Source organism: Amia ocellicauda, chromosome 1, assembly GCF_036373705.1.
Source record: "Amia ocellicauda isolate fAmiCal2 chromosome 1, fAmiCal2.hap1, whole genome shotgun sequence".
In the NCBI taxonomy this organism is placed as follows: domain Eukaryota; kingdom Metazoa; phylum Chordata; class Actinopteri; order Amiiformes; family Amiidae; genus Amia; species Amia ocellicauda.
The window spans coordinates 50,763,817-50,788,156 of NC_089850.1; the positions used below are offsets into that span (position 1 = coordinate 50,763,817).

A 24,340-nucleotide genomic window follows, 5' to 3' on the forward strand; every position below is an offset into this window, starting at 1 on the left:
CTAAACCTCCACAGCGACCTCTCTTTGATCTAGTAATCTAGTTACATATACAGACACCTAGAATACAATGCTGGATAGCCTCGTATAAGGTCAGGAATGATGATTAATGAGTGAAAATATATATGTATATGTATGAGTGTGTGTCTATGCATGCATGAAGATCCAGGGAGATCCATAAACCACACAATGCAATTATTTTGTAAGCTGAATAATGCCTCGGTTCCACTGGTTTAAGCGTCCGTGCCATGCCGTGCCATGTAAAACCAGGCCATTGTTGGAAGTCCATCCCCTGTTGTGGGAGGAGCAGAGCGATTGTGGGTTTGGTTTGTGTTTCGTTTTAAAAACAAAGACTGAAATAAACACTACGAGCGATAGAGCCTGATGTGGAAAGGACTTTTGTGTCTATTTTATTCTTCATGCTTTACATGATTGGAGACAGTGTAATAAATACACTATTCTGTTAAGAGATATTAAGAAGAGCTAAACGTGTATAGACAACATTATATTCAGACAAGCTTTACATCACCGTGAGAAAACGTTTCCATGTGCAACAATATAATAAATATTTGCTATTTATTATTGTTATGATTGTAATCATCATCAAGATATGTGCTAGTAGATATGTATTTTAAACTTGACTACTTAATTAATTAATTTCTAATTCATTAATTTAACTTGTAAATGGGCACACGTTAACTAAATCGTGTTCGCCTTCATACTGATTGTCTCTGTGGGGCTGTTATGCAACAGACCTGCAAACCATCCACAGGACGACATCCTGAAACACCGTCCAGTTGGTCATAAAATATTAATAAAATTGGCTGCTACCGATCCGATTATTATCCTTCAGTTTATTTTTAACTAGTCACGCCACTGCATCGGGGTCCTGTGAAGTTTTTAATATACTCGGATATTAACTGTAAGCAGTTAAACATTTCATTGTTTCTGTATGTGGATTTCAATCCATGCTGCTAATAAAACTGTAATTTCTTTGTGATCCCACACGGCATTTGAGATTATATCTTCCGACATAATGTAGCTGATCTCTTCCCTGTTTGTCTACAAGTCAAGCACACATCTCCACTTATGAAAGCGAAATATATCTTCAGTGGGCATGACGGACGCTTACGGCCACGTCTGGCACCAGATATTTAACTGTCCACAAAACCGTCTGGACGCCAGTGGAAACGGGGCATTAACTTCTTCTTAAGTTAAAACAACACAAATAAATACATTGAAACCCATACAATTAGGCCTTTTCCCCCCAGAGTCCAGAAGAGGCAATTTAAGCTGGCATTCATTCATTTATTTATTCTCATTTGTCTTACTGTAGCTGAGGGTAGGTTCCGTAGGAGGCAAGCCTGTGATTTATCGGGCAACCCTGTTTTGTAGGGTAGCTTTCTAATTGTATGCCAAAGTGACCTCTCCCGTGTCAAGTGCAGATCCTGACAAATTTGAAACTGCCGGTATGTTAATAATTACCAGGCTGTAGCTTAAGATATTGGGTAGAAAACACAAAACAGCATTCAGATGAGGGAGAGGGAATGAAGATGTAGCTGAAAGGACATGGGCCCACGCTGTCCATAAAGGTCATACAACTTTTATATGGTGACAAGTGGAGAGTTATGTAAAGTTGAACTTGTACTTGAAGCATCATTTTAAAGGTGCATACACAGACACGGTCTCCATTGTTGAGTGCATTATTTAAACAGGGATATTTTAATGCTAAGTAATTAGATTTTTTACATAAATAAACAGTACCAAAGTCAGAGTAAGACCTGTTTCACTTGCTGAAATTAAGACTGATGTTAACTGTAAAAACTCACACAGATGGCATTTGTGATCCCAAACTTGAGATGAGCCTCAGCCTGGGTCTGATGAATGGCCTTTACAATGCTGCCAAGTGTATTGACTGCTCTGTACTGTCGTATCCAAAGTCTGAATTTTAATGATCACAAACATGAGAGAAATCCCTTCTCACAGGTGGTAGGAAAGAACATCCCATAATTCTCCTGTGAGCTACAGCTTCCAGGAATACCAGGCCTGACTGGCATCCCCTTCATCACAGCACATTCATTCAGCGCTGTCATCCCTGCAACTCCTTAATTACCAAACATCTGCTCGCTCGATTCAATCATTGAAGAATCTGGACTGCTCACTTTGCTACATGTACACCTAAAGCAACTTATAACTGTCAAGGGCACGTTTGTAAATCAGCAGTGAGTGCAGTCGATTTGGCTGCGTAGCTTGCTTTCTTTCTCCAGCTACAATTATTGGGATGAATGAATGGATGGACGAATGACGTCAGACACAATCAAACTCAGGCTGCTCTGGTCCGCTCTGGTGCAGGGTTTTGGAGCAACCGGCTTCTTAATTGTTGTATTGATCACTAATGATCTTAATTCTATAATTAAGGAGCTGGTTGTAACATTGGTTGTCTTATTATTATGATAATCATTATTATTTTAAAAATGTATTTGACACAGTGTGTAATTCTGTGATTCTGTATTCATGAACACTGCTCACTTAAACAGCTCTGACATGATGAATTTTTTACCTGCATAATTTGTATTGCTTTGATGGACCTTATTGGAAGATAACTGGAAAACCATTAACCACTGCATATAGACCCTGCAGTGTTAAAGATCATTAAACCTGAGGGTTTTATTAGGAAGTTGAGTGGTTGTGAATGCAAATGGTTTGCTTTGAGTTTGGTAAAATAGATGATGTGGTGGGAAGTGATTTGCATATAGACCGCAAATCAAACATATGTTTACAATAAAATGAGAATGCACTTGGTTTATAGTTTCTAATTAATTAATTAATTAATTAAACTGGTGAAAAAAAAGCCTAAATACTTGAAACACAGATCTTGTTCTTGCACAGAAAAAATAAAAAGAGAGATAATGGCAGTGAAATTAAGAAAGCTAATGGAAAGATTATGATAGTTTGCATAATCTGTCGTCTATAGACAATCCGCAGGCTAATGATAGAGAGCCAGGTGGCCAGAGTGCTGCACCGCGAAATGAGCAGAAAACGTGGAAAGCTACAGACACGTTCATTACGCAGATTAAAATCTATGCTGGTGATAAGATGCAGAGACACAAAGGCCACAATTTAAAACCGTGTCAGTTTAATAAAAGCAAAGAAATGATGATAGTTTATTAGACATTGCTACAGGCAGGGCATGCATTTTTAATGGGCTGATCATTTCAGGGAATGTAAATTAGTTGTCTGGAGTTTAAGCGTTGCTTACAGACCTAAGTGCAGCTGATTATTTAATCAGTGTTTCTTGTCATTACAGTACTGCTCTTGACTTCTGATATCTAATGAAATCGCTTGAATAATTGATCTTCGAAGGAGTAGCAAAAAAAAAGGTTAAATTAGGGTTTAATAATGCATGGATAAATATGAAGTAAATCGTATACTGATGTTTACCAACAAGAGCTTATTAAAGAGGGTTCACTGTAGGTTTAATAAATAACGCATTTCTGTACTCTTCAGAGGGCATTTCTCTTAATCTGGTACATGTGCCTGGACTGCAACGTTTAGAGAGGAATGGACGTAGGAAAGCAGGAAAGCAAGATCAAAGCCGAACTATAGACGGAGCCTTTTACCCAAGAAACTGTTAACTTCAGTGATTATTATTATTATTTTTTAATTTCTTGGCAGACGCCCTTATCCAGGGTGACTTACAACATAAATGTAATACAAAGTGCAAGAATACAGTTAAGTACAAGGCATCAAACATTATAAATTTAAATTTACATTATACAATGCAATTCAAATTATAATACATTTTACAACTTCCAATTTACACAGGTAAATACTGCTGGACAAACACTAAGTGAGGTCAAACATCCTAGAAAGTAAAAGCTAAGTACTGTCAAGATGTTAGTTTACAGTCAAGGGCTGCGGGAGCAAGGGGGAAATCAATCAATAATACAAGTATTAGTAATGCAAGAAGCATGTGATGGCACTAATATACTGTAATGCTACCAAATATAATGTAAGTTACTATGGCGATGTAGTACATTTTTGTTCATTCTCACAGTACAGTGTGTAAAACTACCGTACCGTGAAAATGTATTGCATCAGGACCTTGTGGTTCAGCAATGGTCAACCATACCAATTGTATAACTAAGACCTCCCAGTTCATTTATTAACAAGACTTCCGGTGCACTGTACAGATACAGCTACAGCTTATACAATACCCCCTCCGCCCCCATGTAGGATTTGAGGCCGTAACACTAACTGGAAGACCACAAGCTCAGTTTGGTAATGATTTCATTTTTGCTTGTGTTTAAGACTTTTTACCTTGTAATACCAGTTGGTGACTAGATCTTTTGATTATTTTTTTGCAGTGGTTCATGTGCTCGGTTGTAGTTGACGTAAAAGACATTCCAAATACCCATACCACAGTTTGCTTCGATCAGACAAGTTCCTACCAGTTTGTCCCAGTTTGCCCCCCTGAGGGACCTTCTCTGCAGTGCATGTCTTGTGTAGATGGTGCGGCCAGCAGCTGTTTATCTGCCCGATAACTCATTGCAAGGTTGTTTATGGGTTACAGAGAACTCACAGCTATTGATATTCACAGCAGAATTCCCACCCTTTGAATGTATGAGTCTGAACTTCCTGCATGGCTGCAGCGGACATATCACTGCGGCCTTACATTTGGGTCCTGCTCTGAAATATGTATAGTTATACACAGATAGAAATAAATATGCGCTAGGGCCCGACAGATATATCGGAGCACTGGCACATATTCCACCAATACATTTTCTCAAACTGTTGGCTAAATATTTTTTTCAAATTACCATAAAATCCTTTGTCAGACTTCATACACTAAATAAATTGAGGGGGGGGTTCAGCTTCCAGGAGCATTGTATCGCAACAGTAAAAGAGGTGCAGATCCCTAAATTCCCCCAGGTTAAGAATATTATCCCCCAAGATTTCCCCCCCATACAAATGTTGCCCCCAAATTTCCTCTTGGGCACTGACAGATCCCCCAAATTTGGCAACAGTGGAAATAAGCAACCTCGGTTGTAAAAACAAACCCAAAACAAGCCCAAAACAAGCCCAACCTCCCATGAGTGTAATTTCCGGTAACGTGGACAATAAATTAAATATTGGATTAAATATCATGTTAGTCAACTCTATAACACAATAAAATTATATATATATATATATATATACACCGATCAGCCATAACATTATGACCACTGACAGGTGAATTGAATAACACTGATAATCTCGTTATCATGGCACCTGTCAGTGGGTGGGATATATTAGGCAGCAAGTGATCATTTTGTCCTCAAAGGCTCCGAAGGCTGGCCCGTGTGGTCCGAACCAACAAACGAGCTAGTGTTGCTCAAATTGCTGAAAAAGTTAATGCTGGTTCTGATAGTAAGGTGTCATAACACACAGTGCATCACAGTTTGTTGTATATGGGGCTGCTAGCCGCAGACCAATTGGCAAGTGAGCATCAGAACTGGACCACGGAGCAATGGAAGAAGGTGGCCTGGTCTGATGAATCATGAGTTCAAGGTGTTGACTTGGCCTCCAAATTCACCAGATCTCAATCCAGTCGAGCATCTGTGGGATGTGCTGGACAAACAAGTCCGATCCATGGAGGCTTTCAAGGGCATTTTTAAATACATGTTTTAAAAACAAATGCAGCTGTGCTGTGCTGCCTCCAATATATAACCTGCCCCTGTCTGATTGTAGTATTGAGCACTGAGCAGGACTTGTAAACCTGAGAGAACCTGACTCGCATAAAATGCTAATATAAGCTAGACCAGCACTTTACATCATATTATTTGGTCTAATGTATAGAACATGCACATTTTTCTGTTTGTCTGTGAAATTGCTTATATGCCTTGGTCTTTGTTCTAATGTATAGCAAATGCATATTTTTATATTTTTCCGGTATTCTCCCTTATTCTAATTTATGTAATTTATTTTTACAATGTTTTGTTTGTGGTTGTTATTTACGATGAAAATGAATGTTAAGTTCATTATGTAAAAATGTAAAAATCCTGCCTTCAGTGCATATATGACACAATTTCTCTCTGACAGGGAGAGATTTGAGTGATCCATGCTAGAAAGTGTCTGTTTTGCATGCTAACAAAAAAGTAAATATCGGCAGATATATCGGTAAATCAGGACATTTTGCATCCAAATGATCGGTATCGGTATCAGACCCAAAAAACCTGTATCAGTCGGGCTCTAATATGCGCCATACTTAGACTAAAGCATAACACACTTGCCTAACACAGTTGATATCCTCATCAATGAAATAACGTGTTGATCCCAGTCTGCTGCCTTTATGCACATCTCTGGGTCAGGTTTCCTGCTGGAGCCTGTGTATCTGCGGGTTTCCAGCAGCGCAATCATTTTTCTTGACTTTTGAGGAATCCTTTAGAATATTTTTGCAACATGGATTTTTCTGACTGCTGCACATTAGGCTTTTAAGCACTGTGCAGCAAGAGACAGACTACTTTTGAAACAAGACGTTGCTCTCTACTACAGTAAAGCTTTGCTCTTGTGTTCCACATCTTGCGTGGGCACTGCAGCGAGTGCAAGGAGTTCATTTGGCAGCGTGCATGCAATTATGCTTGAAATGCCACTGGTTCATATTCAGTACAGGATTTAACCTGCTCCCGGCCTCTGCCTTCCCAATGGGCCGTTTGTGAGATGCCGTTTGTCTACAGCCAAAGAGAACGGAAGCTTTGGGCAGTAAGGCCAAAGGTCACTACAATGCTTGAAGAGGTCCAGTGTTCTTAATAGTGATGAGCACTTCCTGTTCTGAGATTCCTCTGGAAAAAAATACAAATAAATAAAAAACAGCAGGACAGTCATCCACAAGATTAAAAAATAAAGCTGTTTTTCACAACCAAGCCAAAGTGTTTAATCTTAATCTGGGTTTTCTGGTGTGACCTTTGCTGTGGCCCAGTAAACCATTTGTTCTCATGCCAAATTATGACTTTAAATTGCTATTGAGATATCTTTTTACAGTATAGCTACTGCAGAGAAGTTTACATCTTTTTAGTTTTTTTGTTTGTTTAATTTATCTGTTGTGATATTCTGGAACTGGCATTGCCACACTTGGCTTTTGATGTGTAAAGATTTTAAATAGGTCTGGGCTTTAGCTTATTGAAATAAACCTTGTCCTACAACTTTAAGTAATCCATAACTGAATCTTATTCAGTTGAACACTTTATATAAAGGATAGCTTAGGACTCAAACAGCTGAAGATCTTAGCGTTGAAAGCTTAGCTTAGAAACTTGACATTTCGCGGGCAGTTTTGACATTGTGATGTTTTTTTGTTTTTGTTTTTCGCAATAAGGAAGCAATCAGTCACCCTTGAAAGAAAACAATGTGATTAATATACAATCAAGGAGCTGTGATATTTAAATGTGCTGCATTAATAATGTATTCAAAACGACTCGTCTCAGCATGATGGAAATACCATCAAAACGTAACTTAATTGTATTAATGGGTCCGGGTACAAAACTGATACCTGTAAGAAAATACTTGTCTGTGCTATATTGGTAGAAACTTAATAGAATTTGTAAAATACAACAGAAAAAGATTATTAAAAATATAAAACATTTTAAGAAGTGAACGGTTTAATTACTTTTTCTTCCCCCTCTCTCGGTACACTCAGTTGTGCAGGAGCAGGCTGACATGTTATTCAAATATAACTCAATAAGCCCGGCCTGAGGGATTTCAGACAGAGGCAGAATAAAGGAATACATCCTGCTGGCTATTAGAATTGATTTAATAATTGTAGGGAGTCAGGAGTTTGTGAGTTGGGCTGGAACAGGAAGTGACTGGGTCAGACTTGGTGCTCTGAACCTGATCTCTGTAATATGGGGAACAAGATTCAAAAGGCACGGAGGGTGAAGCTTAATTTCCTCCTGGTTCTGAGATAGAAACTGTGTTGATACCCTGGTGATCTTACACCTGGATTAGCTGCAATTTCATAAGATCCCTATAAGATGACATCAGATTAAGCCCACTCCCCTCGCAAAGAAAATACTCTGATTTCAAATGAAGGACATACAAATGTTTCCCAAGATGCATCTTCTTAGAAATGGGGTCTCCAAGGTGGCATCAAGGACAAACGTTGACCTTCACTCCTAGCGTCTTTTGACACTCATCCCTTTTCAGTTGGTAGCAGTAACATTTTAACAATGATATGTGCATTTCTTTCACAATTCATAATTACAGCAGAAATGCACTACTTTCACAGCTTGAATGAAGCAAACTGTGCTCAGAAGACAGCCCACTGTGTTATTCTCCATGACTCCAAGCCCTGTTCATGCCCCCCTCGCCTCCCGTCGCACTGGGCTGCGGTCAGGGTGATTCTCATTCCAGACAGGCCTGCCTGCAGCGGTAGCTCTGCAGCACTGTAATTTAAAATGTTTAACCACGTTTTTCTCATCAGGATATAACATCTAAATTACAGAAGCTCTCCAGAGGAGGGATTACGCCTGCAGTGTACCGGCAGCAAAGTCCGTTTCTGTTGGTTTTATAGAAGTGTTGCAAACAGCGGGAGCCCCTCTGTGGTAGTGTCAAAGAATTCACTTTGCTCTGAGAACATCTTGCATTAGTGGGGCATTTTGTTTGTTTGTATGTATGTATGTGTGTGTATGTCTATATATTTATGCATCTTTATTGATATTTTAGTTTTGTTATGATTGGTAAAAAAAAAAAAAAAAAATGCATTTTAACATAATAATGTAAAAGGCCTTTTCATTTGAATTCAAAGTCCAAGGATGCACGCGGATTTCTATCTGATCCCTCTATCTGAGAAAACATTTTTTCCCCCTAGTCCTTCCAAACACTCTGTTATGCCCTAAGTACTAGAAAAATATGTTACCTTGAAAAAGATATCTGAAGTTCATCCTCAGTAATCTCCTTTATTACAGTGAAACTGCAGGCCATTCTTCTTGTCTAATATTGATTTTCAATTCTTTAAAACTGAGCACTTCCTCCCTCTCTCTCTCTCTCTCTCTCTCTCTCTTTCTCTCTCTCTCTCTCTCTCTCCCTCTTGGTCTCTCTCTTACTCTCACCCCCCCATCTCTCTCTCAGTGCTCTGTTCCAGTCACAGTAGCTTGTGTATAAAGAGCACCGCTGCAGAATCAGCAAGATTCATCTGAAAGTTGATTAAAAACAGGATGACATTTACACTCACACTGGAAAAGTTCCCAAAACAAATAATCTGTCGGCCCTTTTGCAAGACACTTTTCTTGCTTTAGATATAATTAAAAATCAGATTGTATCTCACCTAGTCTGCAGGCGGTATCACAGAGGGCCCGGTGTTAATTCACAACCGCACCGGGAGGCGTTAGCGGAAAATGATTTTTGATCAAGAAGGTTTAAGCTGGAATTAAACTGGAGTTCTCAAGTAATGCAAAGGTGTTCAGGACGTGTTTGCACCTGTTCAAGGATGTGTGCTGGGAAAAAAAAAAAAAAAGAAGGTTGATCTTTGCACAACAATGCAAATCAACACAGCACTTCTTTATGAATATATATTTTTGAAGGGGGCCGTCAGCACATTCAACCATGACTACATCTGACCTTTACTATATGTAGTCACTGATAGGGTTTTGTCTTGCATAGATCACTGTTCTATAACATTGATTATTAGCATAAAATATATAGAAATGAATGTGCAATAAGCAATCCCCCTAATTCTCATAAATTACACTATTTCTCCTGCATGAAAACTGCTTTTATTTCCAAGCACAGAATGGGGTCCCTGCTCGGAGCTTTTGCTTACTTAACACAATGCAGTGAAAAAGCAGTGACACGTGCTCTTATTTCTCTCTTAAGTATGTCATTTGTCTCTCTTAAGCCTTTTGCAACTGGAAGACTACTCTGTGGAATTTTTATGGTTTTAAATTAATACATGGAAGCCATCAGCAGAAAAAACACCTTAAAGTCATGCCTCTCTCTTTCTCTCTCTCTCTCCCTCTCTCTCTTTATATTGTCTTTTTTCTTTTTTATCGACGCCCCACTGAAATAAATATAGAATAATGTAACTATGAGATGAAACACCACTTAATACAGGCACGATATCGGGACCCATGGGCAGAGAATAAATATATCCTAATGGGAGTGAGGGATCACTGTCCTTATTGCATGTGTGTAAGAATCTACCTCACTGTCACTTTTCACACATCCCATATAGAGGTATTATTGGCTGTGGGTATGAGGCTGGACTTTTCAATGAGAACTGCTCATAGCGGCTGTGATAAAATATTGGATTGAGCGTGCTGGTGCACTGTGTTCTCATTACAGACAAGAAAATGGTTAATCGAATGTGGCTCATAATTGTAGTATTAAATTAACAGAAGGAAGCTGTAGTTAAACTGTATTTTAGCAGAATCTGAGAGTGAGAGACAGTTTATCTCTATTTCTCTTATTTCCCATGTTCATTACTTATTCTGACATGTCCCTGAGATTTCTCATGAAGCTCAAGTGTTCACTTTCATCTAGAAATCTGTCCATCTTTCCCAAAATGGTTATCTTACATTAATTAAAAAAACTAAACAATGTCATTATTCACAGATGGAAACATAGGCTATGGGGTTTTAAGAGATGGCTGAAGCAGGAAGTGATCTTGTACAAGCAAACGGAAACATTAATTTGCCATTTGACCGAGCATCATTAAACAGCCTGTATATGGAAAACCCCATTCACACCAAAACAATTGCCTGCAATTTGGTGGCATTTTGTTGTGGGCAAGATCTGTGTGAATGGGTTATTGCCTTCAAATTGTTGTTGGCAATTTTCCCGAAAGGTTCCTATTCTAATTGACGGCAATTTGCCAGCAACGGGTCTGTGTGAATGGAGCAGGAAAATGACTGCCGTCAAAAGACGTGTCCTTGCATGGTCGACGCATTGCGTAAGCTAGCAGACGTAACTAATCAGAAGAGGGGTGCATTTTTGTGACCAAACACAAAGGTTAAGCCACCTTTGACCAAGACCTTGACACTGTAACGAGAAATGAACTGGGTCGTTCAACAATTCTGAGTGTTATTGATGAACCAACAGGCTTATGTAATGCTAACTATTGTCACACATATGTCAGATGTTATATACCAATAAATCATGCAAAATATAATATCTCTATAAAGGCAAACGTGTTACCCCCTCACATGGGGTTTGTTTCAATGAAATTGGTTTGGTTCATTTTCTTTGAAACAATGTATCAGTCAGTGTGCTCGCTGTTCACTTGTCTTGTGTACAAACTGCTCAGTTTGTAACTCAGGTTCGTTTTCGTGATTCACTTCCGTGTTTTCTCAGGACTCTGATCATATTGCAATAATCAAGTGAGCTCGGTTCGTTTTGTATGAATAAAACTCTGGATATTTACATTTTACATGATTAGTGCATATAAAAAAATGGCAGCATAACAATAACAAATACATATGACGGTAATAAAGTAACTAAATGCAGTACTCTAACACATTTGACATTCTACTTCTGATACAACAAAATAATACATGGGCGCGTTGTGCAGAATGTGCGCAGATCTGACCAGCAAAGCAGTTCATTTTCAGAATCTAGGAGTATATTACTGCTACTGCCATACCAAGCATATTGTGCTACTTTACATAATACATGAAATGAAGGGTTTTCATAGCAACTCATACACAGTATCTTTAGATAAAATTGTACGCTCTGATGTATTAACTTTAATTTGCATTATATTCCATTTAGAAAACAATAGAGAAATACCTTTGTAACACCCTTGATGAATATACGCTGATATCCAATTGTTGTCAGATTACTGATGTTACCATTAACAATAAGTAAATGAACAAATACAAATGCACAAGTTATCTCAACTGGTACTGTACATGCTTTTGGGTGAAATGTGGGGTTTGTTTTCTTTTTGAAAAAGAATCACGACCCCCAGTGTTACATTCAAGTTTTCCAGTCAAACCGAATTCAGTTATTTTGCCAAATGGACCAAGACCAACTCTTTCATTGTCTCAGTTCATTTAGTTTCGGTTCGTTTGCCAATCAAAATTTGCTGTTCACACTCTTCACCAAAAGAATCGAACCGCATTGAATATGAAACAAACCTCTATTGTGAAAAGCCTTTAGACTACATTACAGTGACACTGATGGTTGTTTGTTTCAAATTATTTAATTTTATTTTAATGCAGTAATGTCAAACTTAAAAAAAAAAAGAAAGTTGTTTTGAGCAGTCAATCAATCGCAGATCTGCAAACCCAGACTTTTGGAAGATATAGATATGCACACAATGTAATGTCATGCTTTTTTTTCTCATTTATTTCAGTTGATTTAACTTTGCTGCAGTGTGTCAAGACCCCACACAAAGCCTCTTGTCACATGACCATGAACCGAGAGCAGAGTCTCATACTGGGTTCACTGGTTCAAATGATCTGTGAATGCTGGGTCCAGTGATCACACCGCAAAAACACACAACCATACAACCTGGTGAACTGGTCATACCGCGAAACGCATTTAGATTGACGTAACATTTGCCTTTCTCTCCTGACTAGTTCTTGGTAGTGTATCCGGGCTAAACCGGTGCCCTGGTTAGAGCTAATAGCCCAGTAAACACAATGGAAGGAAACTGGCAAAACTTGTACAAACACATCCAGAATATGGGTCTCTGTATTCTCTCCCGAATCCATAGGCTTCTGTAGCGTCTCCTTCCCTTGGCTACAGCACTGTTGCCGGAAATCTCTGTTTTCTGTGTGAATGGATCCTTGTCTGCAATTTTCTGGTGATTGGGGTACAACAGGAAAAAAGCAGGCAAACACTGCCTGCAATTTTCCGGCATTTCAGTGTGAATGGGGCTTAAGGTATTTATGTCATAGAATACACACATTCAACATTTTTTTTTTATTGTAATGATAATCATTTATTTACTATTTAGTAATGTGCAAGGCTGTGTCATTAGTATCATTAGTTTGTATCTTAAGTTGTTAACTCTCGGTTAACGTTATACTGCATTAACCAGCTGTCAGTTGTCTGGAACGCTCCCAGATAGCGCTGCTCTATCAATTTGTCTCCGCATAGTGAGTGGGGAGAGGAGGGGTCACAGGGATTCTTGGAAGCGGCTCAAACTACTGTTTAATTAGCTAATCGGCACAGTTTTGCAATTCAGGGGACCTGACTTTGTCTGCATATTATGTGTGCATGCGTGTGCGTGTCCACGTGTGTGTGTTCGAGGCTGTGCAGAATGTCTTTTCATGTCATCTTGTATCTGCTGCATTCGGCAAACAGGCAACTGCTCTTTCCACTGGGCTTTCCGTTAAATATGGATGAGAGGAGGAATGAAAGCGGAAAGTGGCAAACGGCTGCTGTTCTGTCATGTCCGCTTCCATTAAGGAGTCACAGCCCGTCCCTGTGACTGCTTCAGAAATACCCAGCTGCACACGTCCCTGGACCATGACCACGTGGTGACCCCGCCACCTCCACACACGCTACACTATTACTCGCGGAATCGGCATCCTTTTTATTTCAGCAAAACTTTTCCAAAAATGTTCCAATGCTAATGGGTTTGGTTGGTAATGAACAGTTTCTTGCAGAAAGTATTTAAAACTCTTTCCACATTAGACCCTAAAGGCTGTCTAAAAAAAAAAACACAAGAAAACAACAGCAGCAAACACAGACCTTAAAAAGACATCAGAGAATTGCCTTTTCCAGCAGTCTCTTTCTTGAAAGGACTTTATTTACAGGTATTGTAGCCTTCCATGAATGCCTGCCACAATGAAGCAGGAAACTCACATTTCGCTTTGCCTCTAAAATTGAAAGTCATTCTGCACAGCTATAACCTCTCAGTGTCGTGATAGATTTACTGTCTGTGTACAGCGCTTGCCTTATCTCCCGGCTTTCTTTCTCTGCCATAGAGTAACAACTTCAATATAACCGGGGCATTAAAATCTATTCCTTTTCCCCCTTATTAGCATTATCACTTTCCACACTGTCGCCATTGATGGTGTGTATGTCAGGAGGAGGCGACTTCTCCAGCACTCAATTCTGAGCAGCGCCATCATTATTTTACTGTGCCTGATTAAAACACATTAAGTAAATAATGTCCTTGAAGGGATTAATTCCTGCCCAGAGTGTTTACAAAGAGCTGGCCCTGTAGACACATGGGTAACATGGCTAGAGAGCGTGGGGGGTCACACTGCTCTGGACCTTGGCCACGGATCACGTGGTCATATGTGGTGTCGCCTGCTTAGCAAAATCAGTTTTGATTCTGTGTTGGAGCCAGTTAATATAATTATTTATTTATTAATTTGAAATGATGTTCATGCTGAATGTTTTGTGATAAAAACTTTGTTTTGTTTTCAAAGCAACATGTGTTGATAAATGTTGCTTAAAAACATTCCCCCTTTTCCCCCCTGTGATCCCCTGCAGGTCGGGCCAGTCTGCATGGCAAGGCTTCCCTGCGCATTGAGCAGGTGCGCTCCGAGGACCAGGGCTGGTACGAGTGCAAAGTGCTGATGCTGGAGCAGCAATACGACACCTTTCACAATGGCAGCTGGGTGCACCTCACAGTGAACGGTAAGGCAGCCCTGAGAGGATCATCAGAGCCGGCCCTCTCTGTGCCGTCAGAGAGAACTGTTCTTGTTAGTTGATTTATTTATTTTTTAAATCCTGCATTTTAAGTTTTGTAATGGAGGCAATCAGGCTAATGAGAAGGGAGGTGAGTGGACATCAACAGGGTGTCCCATCACTTGTCTGACTGGTTGCCCTGTAAAGTTTTTCTGGCGAGCGTGGGCTTTCAGCATCGAGTGTGGGGGTTGTCTGGCCTCGATCACATCCAGGGCTGACATTCAGCAGGCCTGTTTGCGATTTTGTTGCTCTGTACTTGTGTGTTATGCACTGTGTTCGTCCAGCGCTGCAGTGAGCGTGATAGATAATTTAATTACTATTTGTATTTGTTGTTGATATGTTTGCTCCTGGTACTACGACTACTACTAATAGTAATGTTAATTAAACTCTGCATTCCAGATGTGTGCAAGTCTTCACAGCAATACTAGTGGTAGTTGCACCTGGAGTGCAGAGTTTTTTTCAGACAGCAATATGAATAAGGTATACCCTGGCTGTTTTAATGGTCATTTGGCCAGAGTCTAATACCCATTGCAAAACATACAGGACCTCCCCCTCTCTCCAGTTTAGTACTTTAAGAAGAAAAGGCTAAGAGCTAACTTCATAAGACTGGAGAAATCAGTACAACTGAAGTTTATATTGTTGGGGTATAAGTGCCAGCTTTTGTAATCAGATAATGAATAAGTGGCACATCCACAAATTGCAGACAGAAGAGCAAAGCAGAAATATGCAAAATCATCCGAACAGTTGCTATGCTATTGAGTGTTTGGTGCGGTTTCAAAAGAGCTCATTACGACTCCCACTAAGCATTCTGTTGCTGCAACAGGTTTTAATGTCAAAGGAAACAAAATATTTTACATTTTACCACACATGTGTGTATGAATGCATTTATGAAACAGTTTGATTAGTTCTTCACCCTTGTTTCTATGCTGCTTGCATTTATGATGAATTAAACTGTGCAATATCATTCTCCCAGGCCTATTGTAGTCGGCTGTTTCAGGAGCTTTAGGTGCTGCCAGTGTCGTTAGAAGTGAACAATGATACACTTGCGCTGTCAGCATGTTTATTATTTTCTCATAACTCGACTAATTAATGTAGTGTTTCTGCGATATTTGCAGTCACAGCAGGTGCGAATAAAATGTCAAGTGGGTTATTGTGGGTTAGTGCTGGAACACCATCCATGCCCTTCATAAAGTCAACAGAACGTGGGAGGGGGAGTGATGCAGTTGGTATTTTGGAAGATGCATGAAGTCAGTCATTATCTCCCACCTCACACTTTAACGCACTTTAGTGCCTTCTAGCCCTGGCTGTTTATAAAATATGCATGCCGTTTTTACTTGTGGTGTTTTCAGTTACCTGATATAGACATGTCTAAAATATCACCCCCCCCCACACACACACACACACATCCCACTACTTGTGTTCATTCACCCAGCATTGGAGGGCCCATAACTGGCGGGATGGGAGAAAGGCTTATTCTTTCAAAACAGCTTGGTGCTTTCTTGGTGCTTTTGTAAACCTCGAAAGCCTGACCTAGAAGAGAATGCTGGTATTGCAGATGGGAGGGCGAAAGCTGCGCCTTGCCTTTCGATATTCAGTTTAGCTCAGGTTTCAATAAAAAAAGAAAGAAAAGCAAATCCCCAGTTAAGTTTTTGTAAAGGGATTTATACATGACTCCTGGTCATCACTAATCCCTTTAGGATTTAAAAAGCAGCCAAGGCAGAGAGAAGAAACGCTTAAGAAACAGAATTATACATATTGCACATTCCTTGCATGAAAAAACACTTTTCAACATAGAGAGGGTGGCGGGCGGGTGGGGGGGTGTAGAGAGAGAGAGAGACAGAGAGAGAGGTGTTAATTTCATCTCAAGGTGACACATAGTACCAGTGTAGGCAGTGGATTGCAATGTTGTCATACTCGTAGGTAGACTGTATTATTAATCCTGCAGTGTAATTACTGACTTGTGTATTTGTATTTCAGAAATGAAGAGCAGTGTGTTTAGCAGAGAGAGGTTCAGTACCTGATAAATGCTTCCTCTGGTGCAGCCTAACTTAGAATTATGTCATTATTTTGCATGCAGCTAAATTATGCTGAGTGAAGCGCCTCAGTGTTTTAATTGATTCAGCCCTGAGTGAATCTCACTCTCGCCACTAACATCCTCCTCTGTGTTGAAATTGGAACGATCAAGACCTTTTGTTCATTCAATGGAATAATAATGGAAAAATACTTTTTATTTATATTTTATGAGGGCTCACTTTGGCATTGGAGGAATATCTTTACATGAATTTGATGAGGCTGCGGACACTAAAATGCAATAGTAAAGTTATGAATAATGAGTTACTGTTCCACTTTTTAATTCTCACATGGCACGATAGAGAGGAAAATGGCACCATGACAATAATATTATGATGCTGATCTGTGCTAAGCATTATATTTCAGTATTTTCTTTTCCCTATTTATTTTCTGTTCCTTGAATTGTTGCTTGTTTATCTGTTCTCTGACTTCTTGGCATCTGTCCATGAAGGGTTGGTGCATTATCTGTTAGGGCTGGCCTGCTAATTTCTTTGAAACGCCATCAAATATATCTGTGTTGTGAAATTCTTTTTATTTTTTCTACATTCTGTGGAGTCATTTCTGAGTTACAGACTTAACATAGTCTTCAATTAAGATTAATGCTCTGCAATATTTATAGTTACAACCCATCTTCACGCATGAGATGCAGCGATCTGAGATGGATGTCTCCCAGCATTCTTCGTCACCCTGTGTTGAGACCACTTAACCCCAGCCTTCCTGTGCGCGGTCCCTTTCTTGTTTCATTGAAGCTGGCGTGACATGTAAACACACAGTTTGTTTAATGAAATTTTAATAAATTGATCTCCTTGCTTCATGAAAGCATTAGTCGAGAACCCCCTTAATCCCTAAAGAAGCTTATACCCCGAGCTCTTCCAAAATGAAACTCCACGGCAATTAAGATAGCTGTGGCATCTCCAAATGGGAGTTGAAACAAAGCATGGGAATTTCCCAGTTTCTTTGCTACTAAGAGATGATTATTTTAAGTGATGCAGCATTTTTTGGGGTGAGTATGGGCAGGGTAATGTTTCTTTCTGTTGTAACATAATTCCTTTGCAGAAATAAGAGAGAATTGGATAGTTTTTCATCTCTCTGTCGATCCTAAGTTGAGTGACAGTTTAAGTACAAAATACTGCTGCAGTCCAGAGGTGTACACCTGTGCCGATTCAGCCCCTTCAAGTAGTATACCATTACACCAGAGTCTTGGTGGTGTTTCCCGTTCCTTTGTGCGATTTACAAGATACAATTAAAAATGGTTCCCTGAAATATGCCTGATGTTATCACACTACGTCTTGGTACTCATCAGGTCTGTGCTTTTTCTTGTGAGGCCTGAGCAAGTCTCTGGTTCAGCTTCTAGAAAGTAGACCACTCATTGTGGACTCAAGTTAAGCATCATGTGAGATTTTGAAATTAAGCTCAATGACCAACCCCAAACCCATTGAAGTAGATAATTTCTCCCACAATACCATGGAAGTGGAGAAAAGATTAGCCTTCCACTGGGCAGCATAAAGCCAGGCTTGCAGACATTGCTGTTTGTGTAAGTTCTGCATTGTGCTTGTGGTTGTCTAGCAATATGTGGCAGGGTTCTTTTGTGAGCCCAGAAAATCTGGTTTGACTGATTTCACTTAATTTTTCATTGGCTGTTTCAGAGTATTCCTATGTATTGAATTCCAAAGGAAATAATCTTAAACAAACTGAAAGTCATCCAGTGACCTGTTATATACCTCTGTGTTACATCATTTTAAGTAAAGGTTGTAAAGCATGGCAGTGAGTGAAGGTGAGTTGAGCTATTGTCGATCAAATGGCTTATACTGTGTTTTACTTACTTTGATTCAGATGGAGTATCAAAAAGAAAGAAAAAAATAAAATCCTCCCGGGTTAAACTTTAGTAAAAGGATTTAAACAGGACTCCAGGTCAGCACTAATCCCCCTGGATTAAGCTCAGTTCCCCGTGATAGACGAAATTTACATTTTTCATGGCCGGGTTGGATTTTCATTTCTGAATGGTTTTCCTTGCTCTGATTGGTTTCAGAAATCTTCCACATTGTTACACTATTGCATGAATGAAAGTCTCAAAAGTTCTTTCTTTCCCATTTTAGTTTGAAACTTCGTCTTAAATGCAGACCCACAACTTTTTTCACTGAAAAAAATAAGATTCATAGAACTGAGCTGACTTAAAATTTACATACATACACACATACATACATAATCCATTCCAATCTTGCAGTACAGTATTGTGTCAAAAAATAAGAATCCTGGAATAACTGACCACAATAAAACCTCATTACAGCAGTGCTTTCTACCTTGTAAACTGATGGATGAGATGAGACTGAGCAGACCCTTAGGACCTGCTTTTCGAATGGGTAGGGGAAAAGCTGAATTGCCAGTCTCTGCCTTAAGAGCAGGACTCTTTTGCAGAATTTGACGAATCTGTCTGGGTGATAATTAACAGCAAGGTATGTGCCACACATGCTTATTGCAGTCATCTACAGGCTATGCGTGAGTATACACACACACATTCAGTTTTCCACCTCACTGTTCTCAACCCTTCAGGAGATGGAAAGCTGACAACCTCTTGTCTCCCGGGAAGTGCGTCCTTCAGTAGATTGCACTGAACCAGCCTGTGTACACAGCATTACCCGTAGAGGTAAACCTAATTATGTGCTCAACAGTCCAGGGTCGGGATTTGTCTTCATTTGGTCCTGGCTTCATGGCAGTGCTTCTATGGCAATATGGAAGAACGAAAAATAAGACAAAAATCATATAACCGTAATAGGCATATGAAGCTTTGAACCTGTCTGCCCCATTTGTAATCTGTAATCAGTGCATTAAATGGGTGTATTTAATCTGAATGGTTGAGTTATCCTATCCTAGACCGCCTACTTGGGGTCCATTGGGTTTTTATTAAACACTGAATGTGTGACTATAGGTGGATATTATAGATGCACAATGGATGTGTGTTATTGTACTATTACCACCAGCAGGAGAAATTGTGTTGGATTGTTTTATGCCAATAACATTAAACACAACATTAAATAAGAGGTTTCTGCCAAGGCCATGCTAACCTTACATCTCAAAAATTGTTCGCTGTTTGGCTTTAAATGGTGCAATAATGACCTTGTGTGAGGTTAAGGGAGAACCAAACGGACCATTGAGAGGGTCTGATGAGTTTCTATTGCACCCATTTAATGCTTGATCACAGTCTGATGGCTTGATCTTGCCTGTTACCTTCTGCACTGGAGTGTGCCATCTGACCGATAAGCTCCAAAGGTTCATGGGCAGTTTCTCCCACTCCCATCAGCCAGCCAGAGAAGCACCAGAGAGACGGAGGACTGAAGTGCTCTCTGCACTGCTTGTTCTTCCTCAGCTGAACTCAGCACATCACGTCACTGTCAGACCAGTTAAGGGGTAATTAGACAGCCTGCTTTGCATGTAATTAAGAGGCAGAGTTACAGAGTGGTGGCATATGACGAAGTGTGTTCATGCCTCTTTATTGGGGAAGAAAATCAGGATGGAATTGGAACCAGGCATTTGAGTTAACTTATTCCTGCTGGGAATTAAAACTGTTGTGACATTCTATTTTGTATAATACCAGAAGATGACACTTTACCCATTTCACCTCTCAGCAGCAGTGCCTGTACTCATACATGTGGGGGCACTGTTCTTACAATTTAACCAACTTCTTGTATGGTTGAAAGCAGTGTGTATGTTTTTGCACTGTACATATTTTACTTTTGTCTTGTCTGTAAGACTTCGGCGTTTGTCAGGTGTGGGGACTTCAGCTGTGGTTAGACAACAGAAATTATCCTGTTTATCTCAACTGTCAAATGCCACTTTCAAGGTGATTTGTTCTTATTATTACTGATGCTCCCTGCAGGATGGAAAGAACACATAATGCTAGATGTCTTACTGCAGAAACAGAGTTGCTTTGTTTTGTGCAAGTCAATATTGAAGTGAATAAGGTGACTCCCAGCCGTGGTCTCCCCACAACTTGTCTGCTATGCGATCATTGCTTATTTATTCCAAGGCCATCAATATGAAAATATCAACATAGACCACTGAAATCACAAGCCTCAGAAAAAACACCGTAGACAGAACTGGTCTCAGTGGAAGAGGTGTTTGTACATGCAGTCCAGGGCTGCAGTTACTGCCTGATCACAGCACATAGCTTACTTAAACCTTGTATTATTGAATCATCCCTGTCACCCTTGGGCTTTGGAGAGCTGAGCTGTCATGGTGCAGGATGGGACTCTTAAAGTGGGCCACCAAAGCTCTTCTGAGGCAGGAGAGGCGACCAGCTCACTGAAGGGAATAAGAGAAGAGAGAATAGCCTAATCTTACTGCTCAAATTGCCTTTCAAAAAGTTGAAGAGGCTGACTGGGTGGAGCCTCTCATGCTATACATGGCCATCGCTGGAGGCAGACCAGGTCTACAGACGCTGGACTCTGCTAACAAGGAAGCTCCAAGCTCTGTATTTACATATGACAGGCAAGCTAGAGTGTAAAACTTGGATTTGGTGGATTTTCCCTGACACTCACTGTCTTTTTCTTTTCTGGAGATCTGTCACTCAGCTCGCCTAATTGGGTTTCATGAGAGTGATAGTGCCAATACGAGTTAGTTTATACAAACCCTGTGTGTGTGATGTACACCTTATGTCCGTCTAGGAATAAAAGTACAGTGAGGGAAAAAAGTATTTGATCCCCTGCTGATTTTGTACGTTTGCCCACTGACAAAGAAATGATCAGTCTATAATTTTAATGGTAGGTGTATTTTAACAGTGAGAGACAGAATAACAACAAAAAAATCAAGAAAAATGCATTTCAAAAAAGTTATAAATTGATTTGCATGTTAATGAGGGAAATAAGTATTTGACCCCTTCAACTTAGTACTTGGTGGCAAAACCCTTGTTGGCAATCACAGAGGTCAGACGTTTCTTGTAGTTGGCCACCAGGTTTGCACACATCTCAGGAGGGATTTTGTCCCACTCCTCTTTGCAGATCCTCTCCAAGTCATTAAGGTTTTGAGGCTGACGTTTGGCAACTCGAACCTTCAGCTCCCTCCACAGATCTTCTATGGGATTAAGGTCTGGAGACTGGCTAGGCCACTCCAGGACCTTAATGTGCTTCTTCTTGAGCCACTCCTTTGTTGCCTTGGCTGTGTGTTTTGGGTCATTGTCATGCTGGAATACCCATCCACGACCCATTTTCAATGCCCTGGCTGAGGGAAGGAGGTTCTCACCCAAGATTTGACGGTACATGGCCCCATCCATCATCCCTTTGATGCGGAGCAGTTGTCCTGTCCCCTTAGCAGAAAAACACCCCCAAAGCATAATGTTTCCACCTCCATGTTTGACGGTGGGGATGGTGTTCTTGGGGTCATTCCTCCTCCTCCAAACACGGCGAGTTGAGTTGATGCCAAAGAGCTCGATTTTGGTCTCATCTGACCACAACACTTTCACCCAGTTCTCCTCTGAATCATTCAGATGTTCATTGGCAAACTTCAGACGGGCCTGTACATGTGCTTTCTTGAGCAGGGGGGCCTTGCGGGCACTGCAGGATTTCAGTCCTTCACGGCGTAGTGTGTTACCAATTGTTTTCTTGGTGACTATGGTCCCAGCAGCCTTGAGATCATTAACAAGATCCTCCCGTGTAGTTCTGGGCTGATTCCTCACCGTTCTCATGATCTTTGAAACTCCATGAGGTGAGATCTTGCATGGAGCCCCAGACCGAGGGAGACTGACAGTTATTTTGTGTTTCTTCCATTTGCGAATAATCGCACCAACTGTTGTCACCTTCTCACCAAGCTGCTTGGCGATGGTCTTGTAGCCCATTCCAGCCCTGTGTAGGTCTACAATCTTGTCCCTGACATCCTTGGACAGCTTGGTCTTGGCCATGGTGGAGAGTTTGGAATCTGATTGATTGATTGCTTCTGTGGACAGGTGTCTTTTATACAGGTAACGAGCTGAGATTAGGAGCACTCCCTTTAAAAGACACCTGGGAGCCAGAAATCTTGCAGATTGATAGGGGATCAAATACTTATTTCCCTCATTAACAAGCAAATCAATTTATAACATTTTTGAAATGCATTTTTCTGGATTTTTTTGTTGTTATTCTGTCTCTCACTGTTAAAATACACCTACCATTAAAATTATAGACTGATCATTTCTTTGTCAGTGGGCAAATGTACAAAATCAGCAGGGGATCAAATAGTTTTTTCCCTCACTGTAAGTATATCAAGCATTCTATTTAGTGCCATCACTTTACTGGATATTGAGTGTTCTCCTGAAATGTGCTATTTCAATGTACAATGAACAATTTTTCTATGTAAGATGCAAGACTTATTGGTTTATTAGGCAAGTTTGATGCTTCATGTTTTTCTCCCCTGTGTGAATGGCATGTAATATTCAGTTTATAGGCTTAGCTCATATTAGGTTCATGAGATTCATTATTCAGATTGGTGTCTGTTAAGATTTTCTTAATGGCAACACAGTGCTATATACTTACAGTGAGTGAAGAATATCATGTTGCAACAGCTTTGTGTGGAAGAGTTGCAAAATGTGACAAGAAGGATCTCTTTCATGCAATATTAAATCTATATTTTGTCACTTTAAAGTAAATCCAGCTACATTTCTCAAGCCCTGCCTGTCAAAACAAACAAGCAAACAAAGATCTTCTCAAATCCTCCTCAGTTGAGTAGCAGTGAGTTCATAAGGCTAGTTAATGGAGACTTGGATGGGCCTGCTTTTCAGACAGATATTGTTTATTCAGCCGCCTTATTCTCTCTACCCGTGAACAGAGACAGGAGAGGATTGCCAATGGGTTGTGTTATTACCTCATCCCAGGCGCTTGTCATGACAGCAATGCATTAATATCGGTTGGGGGGGATACAATGAAAACAGTGAAAATCCAATTTCTATGTAAAGTGAGGCTGATTCTAGATAAATCCAATGAGAGAGAAATAAATATATCAGGAGCCCCTTTGTGGACAGTTGATCCTTGCTTACATGTTGCTGCAGATCCCTCAGGTGCTACAGTATTGCCCAATTCCTTGCCTATCCCTGTAGTTATTATTATATTTCTTAGCAAATGCCCTTATCCAGGGTGACTTACAATTGATCACATTATTTGTTGCATTAAATTACCCATTTATACAGCTGAGTTTTTGCTGGAGCAATCTAGGTACAGTAGCTTACTAAATAGTATGCCAAAACAGTATGCCACCATTTGTAGTATGTCCAAATACACAGTATGAATATAATAGTATGTGAAAAGTACCCGGATGGATACTTCTTTCATTTTGAAAATGAAGTATGGTAGCACTGGACACTTTTCAAATCCCATAAGGCCATGTGTAAAAAAGGGGGCATATCTGATGTGGTCATTTCATGTCTGTGAAATGGGTGGACAACTCCATTTTCAATTGTAAGTAGCAAAAGCTTTACAGATAGACTAGGCATGTTAAGAATTATTGATATGAGTAGAAATAAATAGTCACCAGAATTGTTTTTGTTTACAGGAAGTCGTCATTAAACCGCGAAAGGAAAGTTCAACATGGCAATATTTGATGACATAATTAGTGTGTCCAAACTTCAGTGTAACTTTAGTACGTAGTATATAGTATATCGTTTTGGATGCAGCCAGTGCCTTGCTCAAGGGTA

General features: G+C 40.0%; 1 protein-coding gene across 1 annotated transcript in view; it reads left to right on the top strand.

The window, feature by feature from the left end:
* igsf9bb (immunoglobulin superfamily, member 9Bb) overlaps positions 1–24,340 on the top strand; it is a 163,825-nt gene that overhangs the window by 48,331 nt on the left and 91,154 nt on the right. The window contains exon 3 of the mRNA XM_066708218.1: positions 14,419–14,565. Within this exon, the coding sequence (XP_066564315.1) occupies positions 14,419–14,565 (147 nt within the window). The remainder of the gene's footprint in view (positions 1–14,418; positions 14,566–24,340) is intronic.